This window comes from Sus scrofa, chromosome 10 (assembly GCF_054392235.1).
Source record: "Sus scrofa isolate SSC_HxYL_T2T_F1_AM1 chromosome 10, Sscrofa_HxYL_maternal_Yorkshire_Landrace_v2.0, whole genome shotgun sequence".
NCBI lineage: Eukaryota > Metazoa > Chordata > Mammalia > Artiodactyla > Suidae > Sus > Sus scrofa.
Window position 1 is genome coordinate 440,800 of NC_139392.1, and position 27,575 is coordinate 468,374.

The 27,575-nt window shown below is 37.3% G+C and overlaps 1 protein-coding gene across 50 annotated transcripts in view; it reads left to right on the forward strand.

Annotated features, from left to right (window-relative positions):
• KCNT2 (potassium sodium-activated channel subfamily T member 2) overlaps nt 1–27,575 on the forward strand; it is a 339,459-nt gene that overhangs the window by 196,700 nt on the left and 115,184 nt on the right. For all 50 annotated transcript variants that reach the window (XR_014817188.1, XR_014817189.1, XR_014817194.1 and 47 more), the window contains one exon: nt 3,574–3,682. Coding sequence is in view for 25 of the 50 variants with exons in the window: in XM_084978993.1 (XP_084835119.1) it covers nt 3,574–3,682 (109 nt within the window). In the remaining 25 variants the exon portion in view is untranslated. The remainder of the gene's footprint in view (nt 1–3,573; nt 3,683–27,575) is intronic.

Here is a 27,575-nt window from a genome sequence, read left to right on the forward strand (position 1 = left end):
CTCCTTTTCCCTAAAACTTACGTCAATTAAAATGTCCTCCGGTGATGAAAATGCTGTATATTCTGTATCTCCACTATCGAATATAACTTTGAATTTACCACATGTGGCTTTGATATGTAGCTAATGTGATAAACGAAATGAATTCTTTAATTAATTTTATTAAATTTAAGTCCTAACAGTCACATGTGGCTAGCGGTTATTCTGTGGACAATGGCACAATAAAACCTGTTTTTGCTTTCTTTTAAAAAATGTATTCGCTATAGGCATTTGGAAAATAGACATTTGATAGAAAGTCTGTTCAGGACTTCTGCCCTTTTGTTATTCAGGTTGCGTCTTTTAAAATATTGGGTTAAATGAGCTGCTTTTATAGCTTGGATATTAGCCCTTATTGGTCATATCAATTGCAAATACTTTCTGCCATTTCTGTAGGTTGTCTTCAGTTCATTGATGGTTTCCTTTGCTGTGTAAAAGCTTTTAACTTTAATTAGGTCCTATTTGTTTATTTTTGCTTTTCTTTCCTTTGCTTTAGGAAATGGATCCAAAGAAAAATGTAGCTATGATTTATGTCAAAGAGTGTTTTACCTATGTTTTCTTCTAGGAGTGTAAATAGTTTCTGGTTTTTGAATTAGGTCTTTAATCCATTTTGAGCTTACTTTTGTATGTGTGTTAAAGAGTGTTCTAATTTCATTCTTTTACATGTAGCTGTCCAGTTTTCTTGGCACCACTTATTGAAGAGGCTGCTTTTTCTCCATTGCAATCTTGCTTCCTTTGTTGTAGATTAATTGACCATAAAATATGTGGATTTTTTTCAGGGCTGTCTATTCTGTTCCATTGATCTGTATGTCTGCTTTTGTGCCAGTATCATTCTGTTTTGATTATTGTAACTTTGCAGTGTAGTCTGAAGTAAGGGAGCTTGATTCTTCCAGCTTTGTTCTTTCTCAAGATTATTTTGGCTATTCAGGGTCTTTTGTGTTTCCATACAAAATTTAAAATTATTCTTTCTAGTTCTGTGAAAAATACTCTTGGTATTTTGATAGGGATCGCATTGAATCCGTAGATTGCTTTGGGCAGTATGGTCATTTTACAATACTAATTTTTCCAATCTAAGAACACAGTGTAGCTTTCTATCCATTTGTGTCCTCTTCAGTTTTATTCATCAGTGTTTTATAGTTTTCCAAATATAGGTCTTTTACCTCCTGAAATAGGTTTATTCTTAAGTATTTTATTATTTTTGATGTGATGGCAAATAGGACTATTTTCTTAATTTCTCTTTCTGGTAGTTTGTTGTTAGTGTATAGCAAAGCAACGGATTTTCGTATATTAATTTTGTATCCTGCAACTTTACTGAATTCATTGATGAGCTCAGGTAGTTTTCTCATGGTGTCTTTAGGAATTTTTAGATATATTTTTGTGTCATCTGCAAAAAGTGACAGTTTTACTTCTTAGATGACATGCAAATGGCTAACAGTTACACAAAAAGATATTCAACATTGCTAATCATTGGGGAAATGCAAATTAAAATCACAGTGAGATATCACTTCACTCCTCTCAGAATGGCTATCATAGAAAACAAAAAAACAAAAAAAACCCTCACAAATAATAAGTGTTGGTGAGGACCCAGAGGAAAAGGAAAACTTGAATACTGTTGGTGAGACTGTCAATTGGTGCAGCTACTGTGGACAGCAGTATGGAAGGTTCTAAGAACAATTAAAAACAGAACTACCACATGACCCAGCACTTCCACTCCTGGATACATATCTGAAAAAAAACAAAAGTGCTAATTCAAAAAGATACACATACCTCAGTGTTCATAGCAACATTATTTATAATTGCCAAGATATGGAGGCAACCTACTTGTCTATGAACAGATAAATAAATAAAGAAGTGTACATACACACAATGGATACTACTTGGTCATAAAAAATAATGAAATTTTGGCACTTGCAAAAACATAGACTTGAAGGTATTATGCTAAGTGAAATAAGTCAGACAGAGAAAGACAAATACTATATGGAATCTGAAAATGTACAACAAACTACATAATATAACAAAAAAGAAAGAGACTCACATTTATTGAGAACAAATTAGTGGTTACCACTTGGGAGAGAGATGGAGGAAGGGGCAATACTGGGGTAGGGGATTAAGAGATACAAACTATTATGTATAAAATAAGCTATAAGGATGTATTGTACAACACAGGGGATGTAGCTAGTGTTTTGTAATAGTTTAAGTAGAATATAACCTTTAAAATTAGTGAAACAGTATATTGTATACCTGCAATGTTGTATATAAACTATACTTCAATAGAAAGTAAATAAATAAAATAAAACACATTAGTTAACTGGGTGGCGTATTTCCCGAATGCAATTGGCCCTTTGTAAACAGGGTTTTGCATCCTTGGATTCAACCAACTGTGGATCACACGTGCTTGAAAAAAATTCCAGAAAGTTCCAAAAAACAGAACTTGAATTTACTGCCTGGTGGCAACTTTTAACGTAGTATTTACATTGTATTAACTATTTCGAGTAATCTAGAGATGATTCAAAGTATATGGAACAAGGTGCATATGTTATATATAAATATGCCCCTTTTATAAGGGACTTGATCATCTTAGTGTTTTGTTACCCACAGGGAGTCCCAGAAACTGAGGGCCAACTGTAATTTCCTTTGATTTATTTGGCTAATTAAGTAATGATTTATGGGATGACATTATGTGTAAAATTTCATGACAAGCATGATTTTCACTTTCCCCGTCTTAGAATCTTTAAAAAAAAACTTTTGTATTTTTTTATATCTGAAAGTTACTGATTTCTTCTAACACACACAACGTGTAAACACACACATAGTCAAAATCTTTTTACCTTTACTGTTAATAAAAAAGTAAAACAGGAGTTCCCATTGTGGAGCAGCAGAAACAAGTCTGAGTAGTATCCTGAGGATGTGGGTTCGATCTCTGGTGGCCTCGCTCAGTGGGTTAAGGATTTGGTGTTGCCATGAGCTGTGGTGTAGGTCACAGGCGTGGCTTGGATCTGCTGTTGCTGTGGCTGTGGCGAAGGCTGGCAGCTACAGGTCTGATTAGACTCCTAGCCTGGGAACTTCCGCATGCTGCGGGTGCGGCCCTGAAAAGTAAAAAAAAAAAAAAAAAGGAAACCAGTGTGTTCTCTTGCGAATGGTCACTGAATGTGTTATCAGCCTTTTACCAATCTAAGTATGTTGAAATTTTTATACTCCCGTATCTTTTCCATGGAAGCTGTTATCACAAACTATAAGTTGTGCTGCACTTCTGAAGGTTTCTGCCTCTCAAGTTGTTTCTGGGAAAATGATTTTTAAGCTTGACAAGAGACTTCCCTCTTAATCTCTGCTAAATGTCTTAATATTGAATTAGGTATTGTTGCTCTCTTTCATAAAAACAATAAGCATCCTTCAAAGTGAGGCCTCACAATGAACGATTTTGTATATTTAATTTTAAACGGCGGATGTGACCACTTAATACACTGATTTAAGGATGACTTTCACTTAATGTATTATAAAATTTTCAATTTTTTCATGATATTTCCACTTTTATTCTTTCAGGACCACCAAACAATCTTGAGAGCATGGGCTGTAAAAGATTTTGCTCCTAATTGCCCTTTGTACGTCCAGATCTTAAAGCCCGAAAACAAATTCCATATCAAATTCGCTGGTAAGTTTGGCCTCCAGTGAGATCCTTGAATTGCTTCGAATTCCCTTTGTGATGTAAGGGTCATGTCTCTGAAGTTCCTGGCAACTGGTTGTATTCACGTTTCTTTAGGAGGATTTCCTCTTTGTCTTCTAGTTGTTGTAAGAGAATGTGTTCACTTTAAAATATGAACCTTCATGATGGATCTTTCCTTTTCTTGTAATTTGGTGACTTTGGTAACTGAACTTACTGGATAACTTAAACTTTATTAGATTAGTTGTGTGCAGAATATAGACACAGATTTCAAATGTTGTATCTATTAACTTATGTTTACATATAGATAATACTTTGCTGTAGATTATTTTATATACATATAAACTTATCATGCAATGGAGTAATTTATTAGAATTATTCAAGTATTTTAAATAGATTTAATTTAGGGGTAGATTTTGAAAACAATTTGAGAAAAAGATACTTGTAAACTTTTCATCAAAGTGCTGCTATTAAAATAATTATTCACATGAGATTGTACTTTAAACTGTTTGAAAATTGAACAGTAAAATGATACTTTATTTTTTTCTTAAATGCTTCCATAGAAACTAATTCGGATCCAGTCAGTAGTTTATATGCAATTTTTTTTAAATACAAGGACCTTTTAAAAAAATTTTCCCCTTAATAGTCTAAAACTTCAAAAAGTCTTTAAAATATAAATCATTTTATGTGTTTGCAAAATTTATTTCCTGCATAAGATGTGTTCACATACCTTAAAATGCTTACCTATTATTATATGATACTTAGGTGAAAAATCATAAATACTAAGAAATTTTAAAGTAATAAGAGAACCAGGAAATTACTGCTCTTTGGTTTGCTCTGACTCTTTTATCTTTTAGCCTTGCTACTAATGACCTCACTTTTTTCTGAAAATGTGTGGGAAACAACTTAAAGCAATGACTCTTAACTTTGGTGGCATTTTAAAATCTGACTTGAAGATTTTTTCCCAAGAGATTCTGATTTAAATGGGTTTAGATGGCTTAAGTGTTTCTTTAAGCCTGTTTCTTAAACTGAAAATTAAAAGTAACAGTACCTCCTTTGTACAAATTTTTTTGAAATGAAGTAGAAAAATACATGTAAAGTATCCCATCTACTGCCGGTTACATTTGCAATTAACATTCAAGAAATGACAATTATTTATTTAAAAGACCTGTGTAACTAAGCTGCCTTATTTTTATCATTATTTACAAAAAGGAATATTTTTATAAAATTTTCACACCTGATAATGATTTGCTCTGATAAAATTTTTAGGAAGGTAGTAATGGACATTAGTCAAAGTTCTTAAAATATGAATTTAAATTTGAGTGCCACCATTTAAGGTTTAGCCTGGCAAATTGGTATTCTGGCCCCTATATTTTTCTCCTATTAAATGGCCATAATAATATGATGTCTCCATTCCACTGGTTAGAATTAGCAGTAAGGATTAAATAAATAATATCAAAACATATTAGGTGTTAAATAAATGGATACTTAATGCAAATCTTAAAACAATATGTAGCTTTGGAAGACAGTTTATACTTTTGAATTAGTTGTAAGTAAAATTCACAGCAGATTTTAGTTTTCCTCCTTCTTTAGCAAGCCATCAATGAGCTCACAGCGGATAGATCAAACTCACTGAAATAGTCCATTTTCACGAGCAAATATTACAAAGACTATTTGAGCTGATTCTTTTCACATTCTTATTTTGCTGTTATTTTGATAAACCCATTGAAGCAAATGGAGGATTTAAAAATTCTGTCCAATAGTTTATCTTAATATTTCTCATTTACAGCATCTGCTGAAATTCCTTTTAATAATGTCTGTATTCTTTTATGGCTGAGATTGCAGCATCTCAGAGGAACTCTTTTTATATTTGGAAAAGATGAAAGCACCCTGATTCCATTTAAATGCCATAAAAAGCAGTTTGGGGTGATGTATGAGACTCTCAAACCAATATAATATATTTTATATCTCAGCATGAGGTTAGAAAGATTATGGACTTAACCTTTCCAAAGGCACTGTATCAAACTGTCACTTAGTCGGTGTGGTTGGTTGTTAAAATAATGGCCTCCAATGTGCCATGCTCCCTGGGTTTGTGTCCTGTTGTGATTCCAAATTGCTTCTTCCATGAGGAGTTGGAATCTATTTCCCCATCCTTTGAATATGGATTGTTCTGTGACTTACTTTGACCAATAAACAGTGATAAAAGCTGCATTATGTGACCTCAGAAACTAAGCCTTAAAAGGCCATTCAGTCTCTCCTAACCTTTCACTGGAACACTGCCCAGAGACCGTAGGTGAAGAATCTGGATTTATCCTTCCCAAGGATGACAGATCACACAGAAGAGTTCCTATTGTGGCTCAGAGGTAACGAACCCAACTAGTATCCATAAGGATGTGGGTTCGATCCCTGGCCCCATACAGTGCGTTAAGGATCTGGCGTTACTGTGGCTGTGTTGTAGGCTGGCAGCTGTAGCTCTGCTCTTATTTGACCTCTAGCCTGGAAACTTCCATATGCAGCAGGTGCAGCCCTAAAAACAAACAAACAAACAAACAAATAAAAGAAAAAGGAAAATCACATGGAAAGTGAAGCTCATCCATCCCAGGCACCCCACTTCCCCATCTCCCAACTCTCCCATCAATGAACCCAAAAAAATCATGCCGACCCTCAGAATTCTGAGAAATGAAATGTTGACTGTTTCAAGTCAGTAATTTTTGAAGAAATTTGTTATGCATCAATAGATAACTACTAGTTTCCAATAAAATAAGAATTGCTTTAATCTTAAATTATATTTCAATGATGATATTCATTATATTTGTTTAATTTTTTTCATTTTAACCTTTTATTGAAGTATACTTGATTTACAGTGTTGTGATAATTTTGACTGCATAACGAAGTGATTCACTTATACATATACACACATCCATTCTTTTTCAGATTCCTTTCCCATATAGACTCTAACAGAATATTGGGTAGAGGTCTCGGGGCTACACAGCAGGTCCCAACTGACCAGTTATTTCATTATTCCGTGTACCACAGTGTGCATATGCCAGTCCCCAGCCCCCAGTCCATCCCCACCTCTTATTTACGAGGTCTCTGTCGATGGCCATCGGGTTGCTTCCAGGTCTTGGCTGTTGTAAATAGTGCTGCAGTGAACATAGAGGATCATGTATCTTTTCGATATACGGTTTTCTCTAGATAGTAGCCAAGGAGTGGGATTGTGGGATCATACGGTAATTCTATTTTTAGTTTTTTGAGGAACCTCCATGCTGTTTTCCATAGCAGTTGTACCAGTTTACAACCCCACCGACAGTGTAGGAGGAATCCCTTTTCTCTGCACCCTCTCCAGTATTTATTGTTTGTAGACTTTTTGATGATGGCCATTCTGGCTGGTGTAAGGTGGTACCTCATTGTAGTTTTGATTTGCATTTTTTTCTAATAATTAGGGGTGTTGAACATCTTTTCATGTGTTTTTTGGCCATTTGTAAGTCCTTTTCGGAGAAATGTCTGTTTAGATCCTCTGCCCATTTAATTTATTTATTTTTAATATTGAGCTATATGAGTTGTTTGTATATTTTGGAGATTAATCTTTTGTCAGTTGCTTCGTTTGCCTATATTTTCTCTCGTTATGTGAGTTGTCTCTTTGTTTTGTTTATGGTTCCCTTTACTGTGCAAAAACATTTATATTTAATTAGGTTTCATTTGTTTATTTTTGTTTTCATTTTCATTACTCTAGGATGTGGTTCTGAAAAGATATTGCTGTGGCTTATGTCAGAGAGTGTTCTGCCTATGTTTTTCTCTTAGAGTTTTATAGTATCCGGTCTTATATTCAGGTCTTTAATCCATTTTGAGTTTGTTTTCGTGTATGTTGTGAGAGGATGTTCTAATTTCATTCTTTTACATATAGCTCTCCAGCTTTTCCAGCGCCACTTATTAAAGGGACTTTCTTTTCTCCATTATGCATTCTTGCCTTCTTTGTCATAGATTGGTTGACCAATCGGTCTGAGGGGTAATGTTGATTATATTTTGATATTATATTCTCATGAGTGTTGAACAGCATGATTCCAGTTATCGCAAGATATAGAATAAGATATTTTTATTTCCATTTATTTAATTACCTTCTTTAATATAACCTAAATTGTGGAAATCCTACCATGATTATTATTGATATATTTTTTAAAAAGTAAATCCATGTTTTTAGATGATAAAAAAGAGAAACTTCAAAATTCAACTTATAAGTATAGAAAATATTAGAAAACTAAAACAGTGTATCAACCTAGCAACTATTACATCATACAGATCTACCGGTTAGATCATTTATGGGTCATTTGCTCCTGAACAAAATGACGGTTGGTATTCATTGAAGTAAATTATGGAATTGTTGCACCATTAGTGGAATAAATTATTTCCGGAGTATTTATCATACTTATTATAATTTAAGTATTCTTTTACACTTGGATCAGATTCACAGAAGAAAAGTCCACATGGACATGATTTCAGCAATAGAAAAAATATGCTCTTACTCATATAACCAGAAGAGGAAGTTAAGATAGGAAGCCTGACGTCAGAAAAAATAACATCCTCCACAAAATAATAGCTACAACAAAAGATTTCTCAATATAAGCCCAAGTACACTAATTGTCATGAGATTCAAGGAAAATAAAAATATACTTAACATTAAAATAATTTCATTATTTTAATCTCTACAGGTTTCCTAGAAGAAAATAAACTCAAATTGGTTCAAAGAAAAACAATGTTTGTTTTTTGTTTGTTTGTTTGTTTGTTTTGTCTTTTTTTTTTTTTTGCTATTTCTTGGGCCGCTCCCGCGGCATATGGAGGTTCCCAGGCTAGGGGTCCAATCGGAGCTGTAGTCTCCGGCCAATGCCAGAGCCACAGCAACGCGAGATCCGAGCCGCGTCTGCAACCTACACCACAGCTCAGGGCAACGCCGGATCGTTAACCCACTGAACAAGGGCAGGGACCGAACCCGCAACCTCATGGTTCCTAGTCAGATTCGTTAACCACTGTGCCACGACGGGAACTCCGAAAAACAATGTTTAACTTCACCAGTGTGTCCTTGTTTATAATAAGTTTGTCAAAGTGAAGAAATATATAATACAAATTCTGGAATGAGATTGACCTCAGTCAGATCTTCGTTCGGCTACACAATAACTGCGTGATCTCAGGTTGTCAATCTCTCAAGCTTGAGTTCTTTAATATGGATAGTGCGGATAAAAGAGAAACTATCCCATAGGGTTGTTATGATTAAAGAAATATGCAAAGAACATCAGCCACTAGTAATGAGTACCCCTCAAATGAATGATTATCATGAATCTTGCCTGTCTCCTCTTCCTAACCACTCTGTATTATCTTTGTCTCCAGGAAAAGTAACTGAGGGCTTCCCATGAAACTTTACAAAGAGCTTATTTTAGACGTTCAAGGAGTACAGTTTCCAGAGAATTGAAATAGAAAGCTATCTCCCCAGATTATATATTATAGAGTTATAGCCTTGATACAAAATTCATTAAGCATAGTATGGGAAATTAGAATTCATGGCCAGTTTAATTGATTAACATAGTTGAAAAATTATAGAAAATTTATTAGCAAAACAAAGTAATGTATTTAAAAGCTTGTATCATCATCAAGTTGTAAGTATTCTAGAAATAGATCAGCACTTTAAAGGAGAAAATATTATCATTACTTTAATGGACACAAAAAAAGCATTTGAGAGAGAATTCAACAACCACTTAAAATTTAAAAAAAAAGGAAAAAGAAGTAAAAATGTTAGGAAGCTACAAGTCAGGAACTTCTTAACCTAACACAAGTTATCTACAAAATAATGGAGAGGAAAAAAAATATTTAATAATCCCATACTGAGAGTCTGTCTTTAAGATTAGGTACAAACAAGGGTGCCTACCAAAACCATTTTACTCACCATTGTTCTGGAAATCCTAAGATGTGCAGTAAGTCTAAAATAAAATAAAATAAAATAAATAAAATAAAGGAATAAGCATTGGAAAAAGAGAAAAAAAATTGCTGATACCCATATATCATAAGATTCTCTGCAAAGAAAATTCAAAAGAATTTTCTTTTTTTCTTATAACGCCTTTTCCTTAGGGGAGCTCATCCATTTATATGGTTTCCAAAATTAAATCCCTGCCTTAAATATCCACTATGAACTCCTATCTTTTTCCTCTAACTGAACAGTCAGTATCTCCATTTGGTTTCTAGTAGCTGTCTCGAAATTAAAATATCTAGAAATAGCTACTGATTTTCCCTGACCTAACATCTATTTCTTCCCCAGTCTTTCCAGCACCCTGTACTGAGAACTCAAACCCACAACCTATGAGTCATTCTTCCACAGTTTGCATCTAACCCATCATTTCTACAAGGTTATGCTTCCAGAATATCTCAGGTTTATCCACCATCACAACCCTTGTCATGCCATAATCAAGTCTTAGGCTCTTTCAGAATACTCTTTTCCTTCTCTGCTAGGTATTTACAAGCTGCTTCTAGAAGCTCATTGCTGCTGTTAGTATTCCTTAGCGTGTTTGCAACAGGGATTGTCATTTGTATATGAGTAGGCGGTTACATCTTCATAATGCCCATGTCAGCCTAAACTTACTAGCTTCTTCTCTCCAGCATATTGACACAGCATTCTTGTACAAGAAGGGAGTCTTTCTAGTGGATTATGTTTTGTCAACGTCTCTAGGTCAAAAATTGAATGGTAGTATAGCTTTGGTTATGCTAAATCTCTTTTCCAGTGAGAAAAATTTTTACCATTGCATTTCTTTTCTAGAAGTGGCAGTTGATGCTGAAACACAGGAAAAGGCAGTGGCAGTGTTCCCTCGCTGTGACTAACATAGAAATGTGGTTTAGAACATTTTGTATTCTCTGTCAACCTCCTGCAGGACTAGCAATTCCAGTAAAGCCTCTCCAAGGTCTAATACCTCATCTGAAATTACCTGGAAAAAAGATTATACCTCCACGCTGTTGAGGCCTCCGTGAATTCACTCTCCTTAGCGACGAAACCATGATGAAAAAGGCAAAACATTGTCATAGTTCAGCTTTCAGACGTATTTCTGTAGCCCATATTTTAATCAGAACAAAACCAAACCCGTATCTTTTACTTCACTCTACATTCTGAAACGCATTAAAAAACAAAACAGGGAGTTCCCGTCGTGGTGCAGTGGTTAACGAATCCGACTAGGAACCATGAGGTTGCGGGTTCGATCCCTGGCCTTGCTCAGTGGGTTAACGATCCGGCGTTGCTGTGAGCTGTGGTGTAGGTTGCAGACGCGGCTCGGATCCCGCGTTGCTGTGGCTCTGATGTAGGCCGGTGGCTACAGCTCCGATTCAACCCCTAGCCTGGGAACCTCCATATGCCGCGGAAGCGGCCCAAGAGATAGCAACAACAACAACAACAACAACAAAGACAAAAGACAAAAAAAAAAAAACAAAAAAAAAAAAACAAAACAAACAAAAAAAATGCAAAAAGCAGAACAAATGAACAAGAAAAAAAAACAAAAAAACTTTACCTAGAAAAGAACTTCTTTTTGGAAAGCCTTGAATGAACTTAAAGAATGAACTTGTACTTTCCAGTTTGTCAGTTGAATCTAAAATGTTTGCCGTTTGTCTCCTAATTTCTCATGAAATTACTCAGAAAATGAATGGGAGATGAATCCCTGTTGTATGAATAAATTAACTGCTGAATTTAGGTTACCCCCAATCAAATAAAGGGTTACGTCATGATATTTAATTTCCCTTTTTTGTCCCTTTTCCTTGCCAACTAATATTCTTTCATCTACTGAGTCCTCCAAAAACTTTCCACTTCATTTTAACAAATGTAAGAAGACATAAAATCAAATTGGTAAAAGTAGAAGGAAAGGGTGTGAAATTGTTTGTAAATAAATTTGTAAGAGTGAAGAATGTAAAAAATTCATACATGAATTTGTGGGTTTTTAGTGGATGTTCTTTCCCATTCTTTGATGAGGATATTTCCTAAATAACAGATTTGAATGAAAGTTTCTGAATGAAAGGAGGAATCTGACCACAACAGTAAAGTTTTAAATGAATGAAATACTTTTTCTTTCACAACTAAAGCATGAGGAGAAGAATGATTCACGGTACTAGAACTGTAGGAGTTGGTGCTGGGAAATTAACAAGATTTTAGCTGCAACAAAAGTTAAAATGGGCACAAGTAAATATTTTTTAACATTATAATTGACAAAACTCCATAAACATATGTTTTCTTAAAGTAGATAGTCATGGATGGCTACCATTATAAAAATATTTTTTAAAATATATATACACACACACACACACATGCATCTTGGAGGAATTATTTGACTATGAGTTTAGCCATTGATTTTTTTACTCTAGCACCAGACATCCCAATGCCTCAACTTTTTCTCCCAAAAAAGAGAGTGGAAAAATATTTCCAAGCAATATAAATATTGGAAATTATCTTAGCTGTTTCTAAATAACATATGTATGTAGAAGGCTTGACTCTCACCAAATGGTGAGGTGTGAGTTTTTCATGCTGAATAATCTCTTCATTTCCCTTATAACACCCACATAGACCTCATGTTAAACTTCATTCTTACAACCTACTTAAGAACATAATGCTTTGAATTATTCTATATTTCAAGAGATAACTTACCAAAACTTTGAAAATTTTCCATTTTTAGATAGAAGTGTTTTCTTCTGAGTTTTTATCTTATCGTGGAGATGATCAGAAACCACTTAACACAGGGCCATGTTCAAACCCAATACGATTTGGAATCTTTAAATATTTTTTCTTTCCTTACTATTTCTTACTTTGCAAAGAATCAAACACAGTTTAAAAATTATACGATGAAAACCTGTGTTCCGCCCATTTACATTCAGTGATGAACATCTTTGCACATGTGCAGGACCTTCGCTCTGTGTGTACACACACACACGCACATGCGCAAACACACACACACACACGCGTTTTATGTAAGCATGCTTCTAATAATGGCATTCTGCTACATAACAAGACAACATTTTCACCCGTAAGAGGTGAAAATCAGTATTTTATTTTTCATTGCATCTGCTTAATCTTTTATTTTTATTTATTTATTTTTTGCTTTTCTAGGGCTGGACATGCGGCATGTGGAAGTTCCCAGTGTCGGGGTCAAGTCAGAGCTGCAGCTGCTGGCCTACACCACAGCCAAAGCAACATGGGATCAACCTATACCAAAGCTCCCGGCAATGCTGGATACTTTAACTCATGGACCAAGGCCAGGGATCGAACCCACATCCTCATGGGTACTAGTCAGGCTCATTACCACTAAGCCGCAATAGGAACTCCCTATTTTTTAAAAAATTTTTAATTAACTTTAGATTTACAGAAGAATAGTATAGATAATATGAAGCATTCTCATATACCCCCGCAGCTTCCTGGAATGTTAGCTTCTTATATGGCCATGTTCCATTTAATCAAAATTTTAAACATTTAACATCAGCGTGAATTATTTTAAGTTAAATGCACCTGTGATATTATGTTCCTTCTCACAGCATATCAATTGCGTATTTGTTTTTCCTTTTTATAACTTTTACGTATTTAATAGGTAGGTTCATAGCTGGTTCTCACTGACACTTGATTAATTGCCACTGACCAATAGGTATTTCATCTTCTTGTGGACCTCTTATAATGTAGTGAGCTTGAAGCATCTTTATCTTTTTTCCATTATTTTTTAATGGCTATATATTTTTAAAGACGTGATTCCATGGTTCTGAAAACCAGAAAAACGTTATTTCTTCTTCCGACTTGGGAAAATGCCAGGCATGTTCTGTCATATTCTAGACCTCTGATTTTCTGTCTCTTGAGTCATTTCTTGATATTTTATGAAGAAGATGAGGTATGTCCTCTTTCATTCTCATTTATTTGTTCAAAACGTTTTTATCGAGCTTTGCTGGGAGCAGATAAGTTGTTCCAGGCACTAGTGGTGTGATGAACAAGAGGACAAACTAGTTGTCTATTCCAAGGGCAGATCTCATTTTCTGAGTTTGGTTGGTTTACAGTATGTTAATTTCCGCTGTACAGCTAAGTGATTCCGCTGTACACATATATACTCTCTTTCCATGTTCTTTTCTGTTACGGTGTATCACAGGACATTGAATAATTTCGTCACCGTGGGCTGTGCGGTAGGACCTTGTTTGCTCGTTCTGTGTCTAAGAGTTTGCGTCTGCTAACCCCAGTCTGCCATGCCATCCCTTCCTCTGGGACAACCGCAAGTCTGTCCTCCTTGTCCGTGCGTCTGTTTCATTGATATGTTTATTTGTGTCACATTGTAGATTCCACATATAAGTGATGTCCTATGGAATTTTTCTTTCTCTTTCTGATTTACTTCACTTAGTATGAGAATCTTTGGTTGCATCCATATTGTTGCAAATGGCATTATTTCATTCTTTTTTTTTTTTTTTTTTTTTGGATGAGTGGTATTCAGTTGCATATATGGACCACGTCTTCTTCATCCATTCCGCTGTCAATGGACGTTTAAGTTGTTTCCATATCTTGGCTGTTGTGAATAGTGCTTCTGTGAACATAGGGGTATGTGTATTTTTTGAATTGTAGTTTTGTCTGGGTAGATGCCCAGGTTTAGAATGGCTAGATCATATGGTATAGTTGTAGCCTTAGTTTTCTGAGGAACCTCCATACTGTTTTCCATAGTGGCTGCACCAATTTATATTCTCACCAAGAATGTAGACTGATGGCCGTTTTGACCAGTGTGAGGTGGTACCTCATTGTAGTTTTGATTTGCGTTTCCCTAATAATTAGCAATGTTGAGCATTTTTCATGAGCCTATTTGCTCTTTGTATTCATCCTTTGGAAAAGTGTCTATTTAGGTCTTCTGCCCATTTTCCAGTTAGGTTGTTTGTGTTTTGCATTGTTGTTGAGTTGTATGAGCTGTTTGTCTATTTTGAAATTGAGCTCTCGGTCACATCCTCTGCAAATATTTTCTCCCATTCTGTAGGTTGTCTTTTCATTTTGTTGTGGCAGGTTTTCTACTTTTCTTTACCTCTAGCTATTCAATCACCAGGGAGCCAGTGTGCTTTTATGTTCCGCCCAAGAAAAGCCCTGGAACTGAGCTTATTCTTTCTACAGAGAGCTGCAGTTGTGGCCTAAGATTCTCCTCTGCTCTCCATATGTATAAAAACACACAATCCCAATTATGTTCTAATATCACCAGATTTTGTTGATGAATTTTTGTCAATCTGTGGACCTATTTTAGTCAAGTTTGCATGATTTGATTTAATAGCCCCGTTCCTGGAGTAGTTACTTCTTTACTGAAAAGTGTCCTAAAACATAATTTTTAATCCCCAAAGAATGAGATTCTAATACTAAGATGGCCAACAAGTGGAGATAGCAAACATTATAATGGGATGTGTATCTAATCTGACATTGCCTCAAATCATACTGTATAAAAACGTATCGTGCAGACACACATGTGTGCAGGTTGTGTGTGTGTGTGTGTGTGTGTGTGTGTGTGTGTGTGTGTGTGTGTGTGATTATGAATTAAGCTTTTTAAAGAATTGGAATGTTGATGCAGGAGCAATGAGAAACTCGTGAAAGTTTTAGGAAAAGGTATAAAAATGTAACTAGTTAAGAAAGTTACTCCAGGGGAAATGTGAAGTGCAGGGAAGAAGACACCCCAAGACCTCCTGGGGTGATTATTTAGGAAGGGGTTTTGGTGATTGTTCAGATGAGAGATCCTGAGAGATTGAACCAGAGTGGTGCTAATGGAAGTGAAAGGTGAGAACAGATTCATGACTCATTTCAGATGAATTCTTTTGACTTAGTAATCCATTGACTGTGGGAACCACAGAAGAGTGAAAAATCATTTTATTTTATCTTTGCAACTTTCCACCTCTTTTTTGTATATTCCCACTGTTAATATGAATTTTACTCTAACCGTTAATGAATCAGTTTGCAGTGGCTTAGATGTTCATTTAACGCATGTGATTTAAAAACTTAAAAGATTTGTTAAGAATGTTAAAAAGCAATATGATAACTCAGTAGAATGAAATATGCAAAAATGTATGACAGAGTGAAAAGCAAAAACAAAACCTACTGTGTTTCCACCTGGGTGTGGGAAACGACCAGTTGTTTCCTCCTGTGCTTTCCTCCTTTAAGCCTCCTTTACGTCTCACACCAAGTACTTCACCTCTTGACACTTCGGGTCACCAGAGGTGTGGGTTTTTTCCCCACAATCCTCTCCAGCATCAGCTGGGAGTCCTACAATTCAACTCAGTTCTAAAACTGTCTCTTCAAAGATAGCATCAGATCCCACAGTTAAGGGTTTAGTTCTTCAATGATGAGATAAATAGAGCCAGGTCTGGGGGAATCCTGAGCACAAGAGCTTCTGTCCCTGTGGATTTGAGGTGCATCAGCCTCCCCATGTGGATGGGTTCACCACCCTAGAAAACTTCCAACCCCCCTACCACTGGTGTTTTATGGAGGCTTCCTCCTAGAGGCCTGGCCAATTATTAACTCCTCCTCCTGCTCCTCTACCCTCTCTGGAAGATGGAGGTGGAGCTGAACACTCCAAGTTTCTAATCATGGCTTGGTCTTGCTGGTGACCAAGGAGCCCACCCAGAGTCACCTCATTAGGACAAAAGGTGCTCCTAGTACTCTTATCACTTAGGAATTTACAAGGGAGCTCCATGCGAGGGACTGTTCAAAGACAAACATTAGAATAAGAGATGCTCGCAGTGGTTTTATCACCCAGGGAACTACAGTGGTTTCAGGAGTTCTGCACCAGGAACTGGGGCTAGAGACCACTGTATATATACATTTCCTATTATCTCACGGATAGCCTTCAGTTATACAAATGATGTTTGATCATGGTTTGGCAAGAGGGAATTCTGTAGGCGAGGGAGTGACATGGAGAAGAGCCATAGAAATCTAACTATAGATCCCTGTAATTTTTCCTGCATCATTCATTCCTTTTTCCCAGGAGTGTCATGAAAACCTCTGTTCTTAGAATGCCACTCTGGAGGTAATGTTGGGAAGTGCTTGACACGGAAGTATTATATCGAGTAGTAAATGGATGCAGATGCAGAAATCCAAAAAGGATGGATACCTCAGCTAACATCCGTGTATACAGTTACATAGAGGTTTCATGAAGAAGTAATGTGAGCCACATATACTGTTTAAATAAAAGGGCATCCAAGGAATTCCCTTGTGACGCAGTGGGTTAAGGATCCAGCGTTGTCACTGCAGCAGCTTGGGTTGCTGCTGTGGTGCAGGTTCGATCCCTGGCCTGGGAACTTACACATGCCACAGGTGTGGCCCCCCCCAAAAAAGGGTATCTATTATAACTTTATTTACTATAAGAATAGGTGTAGAAATGAGTTCCCACTGTGGTTCAATGGTAGCAAACCTGACTAGTATCCATGAGGACCTGCGTTTGATCCCTGGCCTCGCTTAGTGAGTTAAGGATCCTGTATTGCCATGAGCTGCAGTGTAGGTCACAGATCTGGCATTGCTGTGGCTGTGGCATAGGCTGGCAGCTGTAGCTCTCATTTGATCCCAGCCTGGAGACCTCCATATGCTGCAGGTGTAGCTCTACAAAGGGAAAAAAAAAGAATAGATGTAGAAAGAAGTAAAATGTCTAGCCACATGAGAATACATACACGAGATATATGAGATGTGATGTGTGTATGAATGATCCAACTGCAAGTAATTATTAGAAATTATATTAAAATGAAGAGCAGTATGGATGAACTAAGCAAGATATGAAGTTCTTTAAAGTAGGGTAACAACTTTATTAATACTATTTATGTACGTTAAATTGTGTTTCCTTTTTAAATGGAAACATGTGTACTAGCTAGAAGGTGAGTTTGATGATGATGGTTATTTTTTTAATTTCCAGAGTTTACATTTTCATATTTTTTCCCCACGAGGTCCAAATTATCAAGCATGATTAATGTCATGAAAAAATTTGCAAATGGTTATATCTAAGCAGGGGACATGTGGTTCACTTAATTATGACATGTAGTTATGTTTGGATAGACCATAATTGTTTGTTTATGTGAATTGAAGTATCACTATTATGTTGGTAAAAATAATGTATATGAATTTATGGATATGTGCAATTAGCATATTATTATATTACAGTTTATAACCCACAACCAAATCTCATTTAATATTTTAATATAGCTTTCATTTGTGCCAAGTAAGTCTTAGGGACTGGAGTTCCCTTTGTATCTCAGGGGTTAACAAACCCAACTAGGAACCATGAGGATGCAGGTTCGATCCCTAGCCTCACTCAGTGGGTTAAGGATCTGGCATTGCCAGGGGTTGTGATGTAGGTTGCAGACATGACTCAGATTCTGCATTACTGTGGCTGTGACGTAGGCCAGCAGTTGTAGCTCTGAATCAACCCCTATCCTGGGAACTTCCATATGCAGTGGGTGCCGCCCTAAAAAGCAAAACAAGCAAACAAACAAAAAAAAAAACTTAGGGAGTAAATCTGATGAATTAGCCAATAGCTACTTCTTTCTTGAGAACGTTAAACTCAACTTCCAATAAAGAATAGAAAATAAGTCAATTTAAAAAGCAGTAGCTACTTTTAAAATCACCAAGATGAGTGTAATTAGCTAAGTTATTTATGAAAAAAAATGGAAGTTTAAGTGTTTGAAAAGAAGAAGAAGAAATCTGTAATATTTTGAAATTGTCTCTTAGTAATTTTGACGAAATCAGTTTCTCCTTGGATTATTTATTCAATATTCTTTGGTTTTCAGCTTATTAAGTTTCAGTTTTGTTGGAAACTAAAAAAAAAAAAAAAGAAAGAAAGAAAAAGAAAAAGAAAAGCTCAGTGATCGTTTTAGATCGAAATTTTAGTGAACTAGTCTGATAATAGCCTTAAAATTATTACCTAGTTTAATTTCCAGGTTAAATGGTATGTGTATTTTTGTGATTTTTTATTACACAGTGTCAACTTGCATCTAGAAATGTATACCTTTGTAGAAGTAAGCAATATTCCTTTTAAATTTGCCCCTTGCTGAAGTGAAAAATAATGTAAGAACTTGATTATTCGCAGTATCAGTATTACCATTATTGTTATTTTCGTGGCAGTTCACATTTATATAATGCTGTGATGTGCAGCAAAACAGTTCTTCGATATGGATTAACTCAGTAAGGTTTCATCACAACCTCAGAAAGTAGTAAATCAGTTAGTAACGACCTCAAACTTGGTGGTATAAATGGTTAACACAGTTTCTGTGGGTCGGGACTGTAGGACGAGGATACTGTAACATGGCAGTGAAGATGTCAGTTGGGACTGTGGGTAAAGCTTGACTTGGCTCAGAAGATCTGCCTCCAAGGTGGTCCACTCCTCATCCACATGGTTGGCAAACTGATGCTGGCTCTTGGCAGGAGCCCTTGGTTCCGTACCTCTTGTACTTCTCCTCAGGGACACTTGAGGGCCACATCATGTGGCAGCTGCCTTCCTCCAGACCAGCTGACCTGAGAGACAGCAAGACAGACGCCACCATGTCTTTTATGACATTGCCTTGGTTGTCACTGTCGTTTCCACAGTGTCTTACTGGTTACACTGATCTAACCTGATCCTGTGCCACTCTCCCACTCTCTCTCCCTGTGGGAGAGTGGCACAGGATCCAAACACCGGGATCTGAGAATCGCAGTGGCTGTGCGGAAGGCTGGCTGCCAGGGGTAGATTCTCTGGTTATCCCCAGTTTACAGATGAGAGAGCAGACACACAGAGTTATTAAGCAGAATGCTGAGGGTGCCATGCTAAGTGGTAGAGCTGGGTCTTGAATGAACACTCTCTCTCCAGCGTGTCTGCTCTTCAGAGGCCTGTGGTATTGCCACTGATAGTTCATTTTAATTATCAATTTTTGATTGCTAACAGAGTTGCCCATTTTCATGAATCTATCAGTGGTTTAATTTGTGTGTGTATTTGTATATAACCTACATCCCTGTACCCTTATTTTCTACAGAGAGGACTCTTTTTCTCTTAGTGAATTACAGAGATTTTTCATATTCTAAAATTACTAACATTTGACTTTTTTAAAAAGTGCCCTTTTTTCAGTTTGCCAGTTGTCTTTGAGTTCTATTTATGGTGTTTTTAACCAACAGAACTTTTTCTCTTTTTTGCGCATTTATCAATGTTTGCTCTATGATTTTTGCCTCTAGATCATCCAAGGATCCATCGCTTAAAAGTTAGAATCAATACATTTTTTCAAAAGTTACTTTCTTTAAGACAGAATTTTTAGCAGCCCCTAAGCCTATCCTCTAAGTTCACAGAGTTGGTGTGGATTGCGAAGGACTGAAATGCCAAACGTCTCTCTTTCTGAGGAATCTGGCGGTGTGAACGTCATGCTGAGGAATCGTGGGGGCATTGGGTGGAAGGCTGGTGGTGCCGAGAAAGGACAACCACAGGGGCCAGGACTCAGCCAGACAAGACAGTTGGCTCAGTGAGCCATTAGGTCACGGTGCATGAAGAAGCTCCCTTATTGATTGACTGATTGTAGCAGGCAGTTTTTATTTTTTCAGTTTTATTAAAGTATGGCTTGTTTACAATGTTGTGATAATTTCTGCTGTGCGATGAAGTGATTCGGTGATCCATGTACATATACGCATTGTCTTTCAGATTCTTTTCCCATACAGGTTTTTACAGAATATTGGGTAGAGTTCCCTTTTATTTTATTATTTTTATTAGAGTATTAGAGTGTAGTTGGTTTACAGTGTTGTGTCAATTTCTGCTGTACAGCATGGTGACCCAGTCATACATATATATACATTCCTTTTCTCATATTATCTTTCATCACAGTTTATCCCAAGAGACTGAAAAAATACTCACCGTCACTAATTATTAGAGAAATGCAAATTAAAATTATAGAGAGGTACCTGCTGCCTCACCCCAGTGAGAACGGCCATCATTAACAAGTCTGCTGAAAACAAATGCTGGAGAGGGTGTAGAGAAAAGGGAACCCTCCACTATTGCTGGGAATGTAAATTGGGAGAACTGCTATAGAAAACAGTATGGGGGTTCCTCAGAAAACTAAGTATAGAACCACCATATGATCCAGCAATCCCACTCCTGTGCATATATCCAGATACAACCATAATTCAAAAAGATACATGCAGCCCTGTGTTCACAGCAGCACTGTTCATGATTGCCAAGACATGGAAACAACCTAAATATCAACCGGCAGATGAATGGATTAAGCAGATGTGGTGCATATACACAACAGAGCACTACTCAGCCATAAAAAAGAACAAAATAATGGCATCTGCAGCAATATGGATGCAACTAGTGACTTCACTTAGTACGAGATTCTCATACTAAGTGAATTCAGTCAGAAGGAGAAAGACAAATGTGATGTCACTTATATTTGAAATATAAACTGTGGAGCAACATGATGGAGGATAATGTAAGAAAAAGAATGCGTCTATCTGTATGACTGGGTCACTGTGTTGTCCAGTAGAAATTGACAGAACACTGTAAATCAACTATAATGGAAAAAACTAAAATCTTAAAAAAATAAGAAGTAAAATGTGACACAAATGAAGGAATATACAAAGTAGAAGCAGATTCACAGACATGGGGAACGGACTTGTAATTCCCAAGGGACAGGAGGGCAGCATAGAGTCCCTTTTAAATTGTATATTTTAAATTATAATTGACATGTCAGTTATCGTTTATGGTCTCTTTGTTAAGGCTGGTAGATGAATATGAAGTTGATAGTAGCATCTGTCTGTCTATCTACCTGTCTATCTGTTTCTATAAGGATGGACATTTTGGAGGGAAAGAGGAAGGTTTGGTTATTATGGGAGACTGCCAAAAGAGGGGCAATGGCCAATAAGTGTGTCCTAAATATTTAATAGAAGAGATGAGGTGAGAGTCACTTTGCAGCTTTGTCCAGAGTAAAGACACCGCTGAAAACAGCTGTCACAGCTTATACATAACGATAAGTACGGCTGTGTGTGTGTGTGTGTGGGAGGTCAGACGATCCACAGCAATTTCCTTCATTGGGAATGAAAAGGCGTAGACTCATGAAAGTGCATATTTCCACTTATTGTCTATTTTTATGAAAGACAAAACTACTTATTATGGGAGTCTGTAATTCACCTCTTTCTCTTCTGTGTTATTTCATCTGAAGTTTAAATTTTTGTAAGAGAGATATAAATAACTATATCTAGTTGTCTCATACAACACTAGGCATAGGTGCTCAAAGTCTTCCATGCTTAAAGACATGGAATTGAACTTAATGCCTTAACAGCTCCCAATCTAATTATTCTTTAAATTAGAGACAGGACAACATTTGCAATATTTTTTTACTTTATGATGCATTTCGACAAGTGCCAGGAGTATATTTTAACCTTCATAGATTCCTTGGTTCAGAAGGTCTACTTTCCCGTTTAATTAGCAGTAATTCCCAGAGATTTAGACTGAAAAAGATAAGCAGTGGAGTGTATTCCTAGACCTTGAATCATCCCAAATGATTCCAGTCTTATTTACGCTCTTCAGACCTCCCACCACCCAAACTCAGTCTAACCTCTGTTTTGCTAATTCCACCCTCCGATCTGTCTGCAGCCTTCTCCTCCCGCCTGTCAGTGCAGCACTTTTCCATGAGCAGTGCTCCTCAAGGTCCAAAGACCACTTTCCCTCTGCAAACTTGGACTAGACTGCGAAGTACGCAGCCCATTGGACGTTAGCATGTAGAAACTTGGTTAGCGCTTTGGCATTGCCGCAACACCCTCGTGCCTCATCTGTACGTGTCTGTCTGCACGGTGAATAGATGCCTTTGGACCACATCAGACTCACAGGTGTGTCACAGAGGCACAGGCTCTGTGTCAGCATGCACAGGATAGACCTGCACACGTGTCTGCAGTGGGTTGAACGTTAAAAAGAAAAGAAAGGAAAAGAAAGATGTGTCCCCCATCTCAAACAGCTGAGACGCGTTCCTTTGATGACTTCTTGATCTAGTCTTCTGTGCCGCAGCTTGCTTCCTTCTGTTCTGCCCCTTTGAGACAACCTGACCTTTGTGGTCTCTCGTTTAAGCCAAGCTCAGATCCACATACCGCTTTCCTTTGTTTGAATTGTTTTTCTAGCTCCCAATTGACCATGGCAGACACACAAACCGTTCTCAACAGATGGATCCTCTTTTCCTGCTCCTTGGCTAGGTGCTACTGGAAGGAAAAAATCACACAGTGAGTCAGGCTCGTGTCACTGTAAACGCACAATCTGGCAGCTTACGGTCTTAATAGTGCGGCATGTTTTCTTGTCAAATCATGCTCTTATTCTTGACACAGTAGTTTCAAACTCTAGCTCATCTCTTGACTCTTAGATATGGGAAACCAATGGATGGGCCTTTCCTCAAAATTTGCTACCATATTTTACCTATATGACTTCATTTACATGTGTCATTCCCTCACTTCTTTGAGGATGCTTATTTTCATTCCTCCAGGGCAAGAAAGGTATCTTCTTTTGTATCTTCTTGGAGTCCCTGCATCTATATCCTTTATAACATTTACCACAGGAGTTCCCTGGTGGCTCAGTGGTTAAGGATCTGGGCTTGTCCCTGCAGTGGCGCAGGTCCAGTCCCTGGCCTGGGAACTTCTGCATGCTGCAGGCACAGCAAAAAACAAAACAAAACAAAACAAAACAAAACAAAAAAAAACCCAGTATATTTCCTACTGATAAATCTAGAGATCTTTCAAAATTCCTTTGAATCCATAACTTAAATCATTTTAGTCCAGCTACAGTTTGGGGGTGTGTGTGACTGAAAATTAACAAAACTGATTTCAAGGTCCGACTTGGCAACATTCGTCCCAAATTTTCCCATTAAACGATGGCGTTTTGGGGAACATGTCATTGCATTTTTCAGTCAACAGTTCAGTTTAGCGGTTTTGAACCGTTTGTGCATGTGGTGGCAAGTAGCAAGCTTTAACGTAGGCTCCTGAGACTGTGAAGTCCAGAGGGAAGTTTCACTTACGGTAATGCACCTGGTAAATCAATTGTACTTGTGCAGCTTGTGCAGAGTTCTTCATAGGAAGTTTGAATTTAAGTTAATGGTGGGTTTGGGCAAGTTACTTTACCTCTCTGAACATCAATTCCTTATGTGAAAACTATTTAACACAATAATCTTGGATCTTTTGTGAGGTTTGATAATACAGACGCATACATATGTGTATCTGTCATTTAGCATAAAAGTTAAAACCTTGTTTGGGATAATTATCACTATGCTATCATAAGACAATTCAATATCTATATTATTAACTCTCCTGATATCAAGAACCATCATGATCTAGTTCGAAGTGAATACTAAAGAAATTAGAGTTCTGAGAACAGCAACTTTTCAAAAAATATTAAAACTGCTGTTTTTGTGACATGTTTAAAATACAGGGAAGTTAATAAAACTGTTTGCTCTAGGATGCTGGAAATTTGATTCCCCTTTGAGCATTTACTTAGCATGATACTTTAAAAAAATACTTAAAAAAAAACACACATTACAGCATTAAAATAACAATGATTCAAGCCATTAGGAAAACACAAAAATGTGTTTTAATATCAGGATTACTGAAGTGAAATAAATCTGTTTTAGAACATTGCCCATCTTGAACTGGGTTGAATTCTGTATATTTAATAAGCATTCTTATATTTAGATCTTGTGAAACTAAATGACTTTTAAAGCTGTTCTGAAACCTATTCCTAGCCATTTAGTGGCTGCTTGGGTCACAGTCCTGGAACTGGCAGAAATATGACGACCTTATGTACACACACAAACGCACACACACACACAAACGCACACACACAAAAACATGCACATACACGAACACACACAAACACACACACACACACACAAACGCACACACATAAAAACATGCACATACACTAACACACACAAACATACACACACACACACACATTGGTATTTTATTGATTAAAGCAGCAGGATCAAAATAAAACAGATTATTGGAGATGCTGTGTTCTCCTTGAAGAAAAGGAAGCAATTTTCATGGCAATCAACCCACTCATGCTTATAAAGACTCTAATAAGCGAGGACTTATGTGAGAGATTTATAATGCAATTGGTTCAGTCAGTCTATGTAATAAACTCTTTCCCTGTAAAATAAAAACAAATAACATTCAATTTTTAAAATTTACCCTGTGTCATGTTTCCCTTTAAAAGCTCTTTTCCAGAGGATATTTGATTTCTGTAAATCAAAACCCAGGACTGCACTGGTTTAGTGCGCTGTCCACTGTTGTTTACAGCTTTCCAAAGAGCTGTTACCTAGCAACCACATGGCAGAAGCTTCCAGCATTTTAAATCATAGGAGAGCCCAGAAAATACTGTGAGGCGGATTTAAAAAAAATGATTCTGACTTGTTAAAATGTAATGAACAAATTGATTTTCCATAAAGTGAAGGGGAATTGAAAATAGATTTGATTCCTATCTGCCTATAAATTTAATCATTTAATTGCTTATCCGAAACGTTTTAAAATCGGAAATAATAAAAATACCAATAAAACAGAAACCAAGAATGTCACGTGATCCTACTATTTAAAATTGTCGTCCCTGAAAACCGGATCCCCCCCTTAAGATAGTTACTCTTACCAGTTTGATTCTTCGGACAGTTTTTTGTGCTTATTCAGAAATACATGTGCTCACACGAACATATATGCAAAAGTCAGCATTTGTATGAAACTAGGATCATGGTTTAATTGTTATAATAATAGAGTCGTATCATTTTGCTGCTTAAATTTTTAAATAGTCTTGTCGACACTATCTCAAGATGGTTTATTGAATTTTTTTTATTTTTAATAATGCAGGAGTGGGATCATTAGAAGCACCTGTTTAGAATCCTGCTCAGCAGTTTATCCTCAGTATCTACTTTTCTCCTCAGAAAACTGTATGGGGTAATACGATTAGTAGTCCCATTTTAAAGATAAGGCAAGCTAGACTGTGAGGGATCCGGACCTCGCCTAGGGTTTGGCACGCTTGGAGGTGACACCATTTCCTCTCATGTGCTTGTGCTGGAACAACCGGCCACACGGGAGAAGAGCTGAATCACAACAAACGGAAGCTTAAAAAGGGGGAGAGGAAAATATAAGACAGAGTGCTTATAATTTTGAAAGAGGAAGTGCTTTCTTCAGCAAAGGTGGGAAATTAGAAAGGAAGGATGGACAGACTTGATCGTTGCTAAGGAGTTACCTTTGCATCATCAAACCCAGGCCTTTGCCACATGTGTAATCTCATCAGCCAGAAGGAAGGCATTTAGGGAAAGTGGTTTTGTCTATACAACAGTAATCCAGAGGTTTACCAAACCTGGTCTAGGAACCATATAAAAGGGGGGCTGAGGCATGTCATTTCTACCTGGGTAGACACACACCCTGCTAAAACCTGGGGATGGAGGAGGGGAGATGAGAGCCTCTCTTACTAAAAGAAGAAGAAGAGGATGAACAGGGAGCGATGGTCATTTCAGCCGCAGGTCAGATCTTTGTAGCCGCCAGGTACCCATGTACAGTATTTTCCCTATGTGATAAGATACTCATCTGTTAGTATGCAAAATTCTCCAAAGTTGCCTCAATGGCTACATCCAACTCAAAGTTCAGAATTCCCCACACCGCAGAGTTCTAGATGACACTAGTACAAGAGGCAGCTACCCTCACCTCCCTACCTGTGCATAAACCATAGCAGAGCAAGATAACTGCAATTTCATATTGGTTTTTGGAAAGAAGAAAGGGAGACTCACAGCAGACATTGGTCCATGGCAATAGTGAATGCCTGCGGGACATGCCTTTCTGAGACTTGCAGTGAATGTTTTGATTAGACACCCGTTCTGCTCTTAGAGAAGGACTGTTCGTAAGCATGGGTCCTTGTTCGCTGTTTTCTGTGGCTCCAGAGAATGTTGAAATTGGAAAAGATTTCCTCCAGTCCTTCTCATGTCTCAGTAATTGTGGCCAAAGTTCTTTCCCAAGGACTTTCTGAGCACCTGATTTATTTGCTGGCTACCGGCGCCCTGTCCAGATTACCCTCTCTGCTGTAATGGCACTTAGCTCGTCATCATCTGAAACAACAGGTTTTTCATCCGAAACAATTGGCTCATTGATTGGGAAGGCATCACTTTTATCTGATCTCGGCAACAGGTCCAGCTTTATTGATCTGGCTGAAAAGTCTTAACGGGAGGCCTCTGATAAAGGCTCTGAAAGAGAAATGTCATCTCTTGCTGCGTAGGGTACTATTCACTCTTTTGGTTCTGCAACAGTCCAGATTCCCAGACTCTTAGATTTCTGGCTTCAAGCAAACAATTCCCTCCTTACGAGAGAGCTCTGTTCCCTTCCCTCTCTGCTTGCAGAGTGATCGGTTCTTACCTCTGATCATTTCTCTGTATACACCTGACTACCATTAGCAAGGAGCTGTCAACCCACGTTAGCATTCTCGCCCTTTCCACCACCTGTTCCAGACGTGTGTCCACAGACATGTTGTTTCTGCACTCAGAAGGGAAAATGGGTAATGGGCAAAGAGCCGTTTCTGCCATAGATACAATTTTACATTGTGCATCTCTATAGTACGTAAATTTTATATAATGTGGTCTTCTGTCTTTACTTAGAAAATCGTTTGATAAAAATTGGCAGTTTGTGACTTGAAATGTCCCCAAAAAGGAACTGTAAGTAGCTGATGAAAAAAAAAATTGAGCTAATTTCCAGGGGTCTAGAAGCTGCCAAACAATCACCCTGTGTCTCTCAATTTTGTTTCCGTGGCACAATGGGTTAAGAATCAAACTGCAGCAGCCTGGATCACTATAGAGGCGTGGGTTCCATTGCAAGCCCAGCACAGTGGGTTAAAGGATCTGGTGCCGCCATAGCTGCCGTGAGGGTCACAGC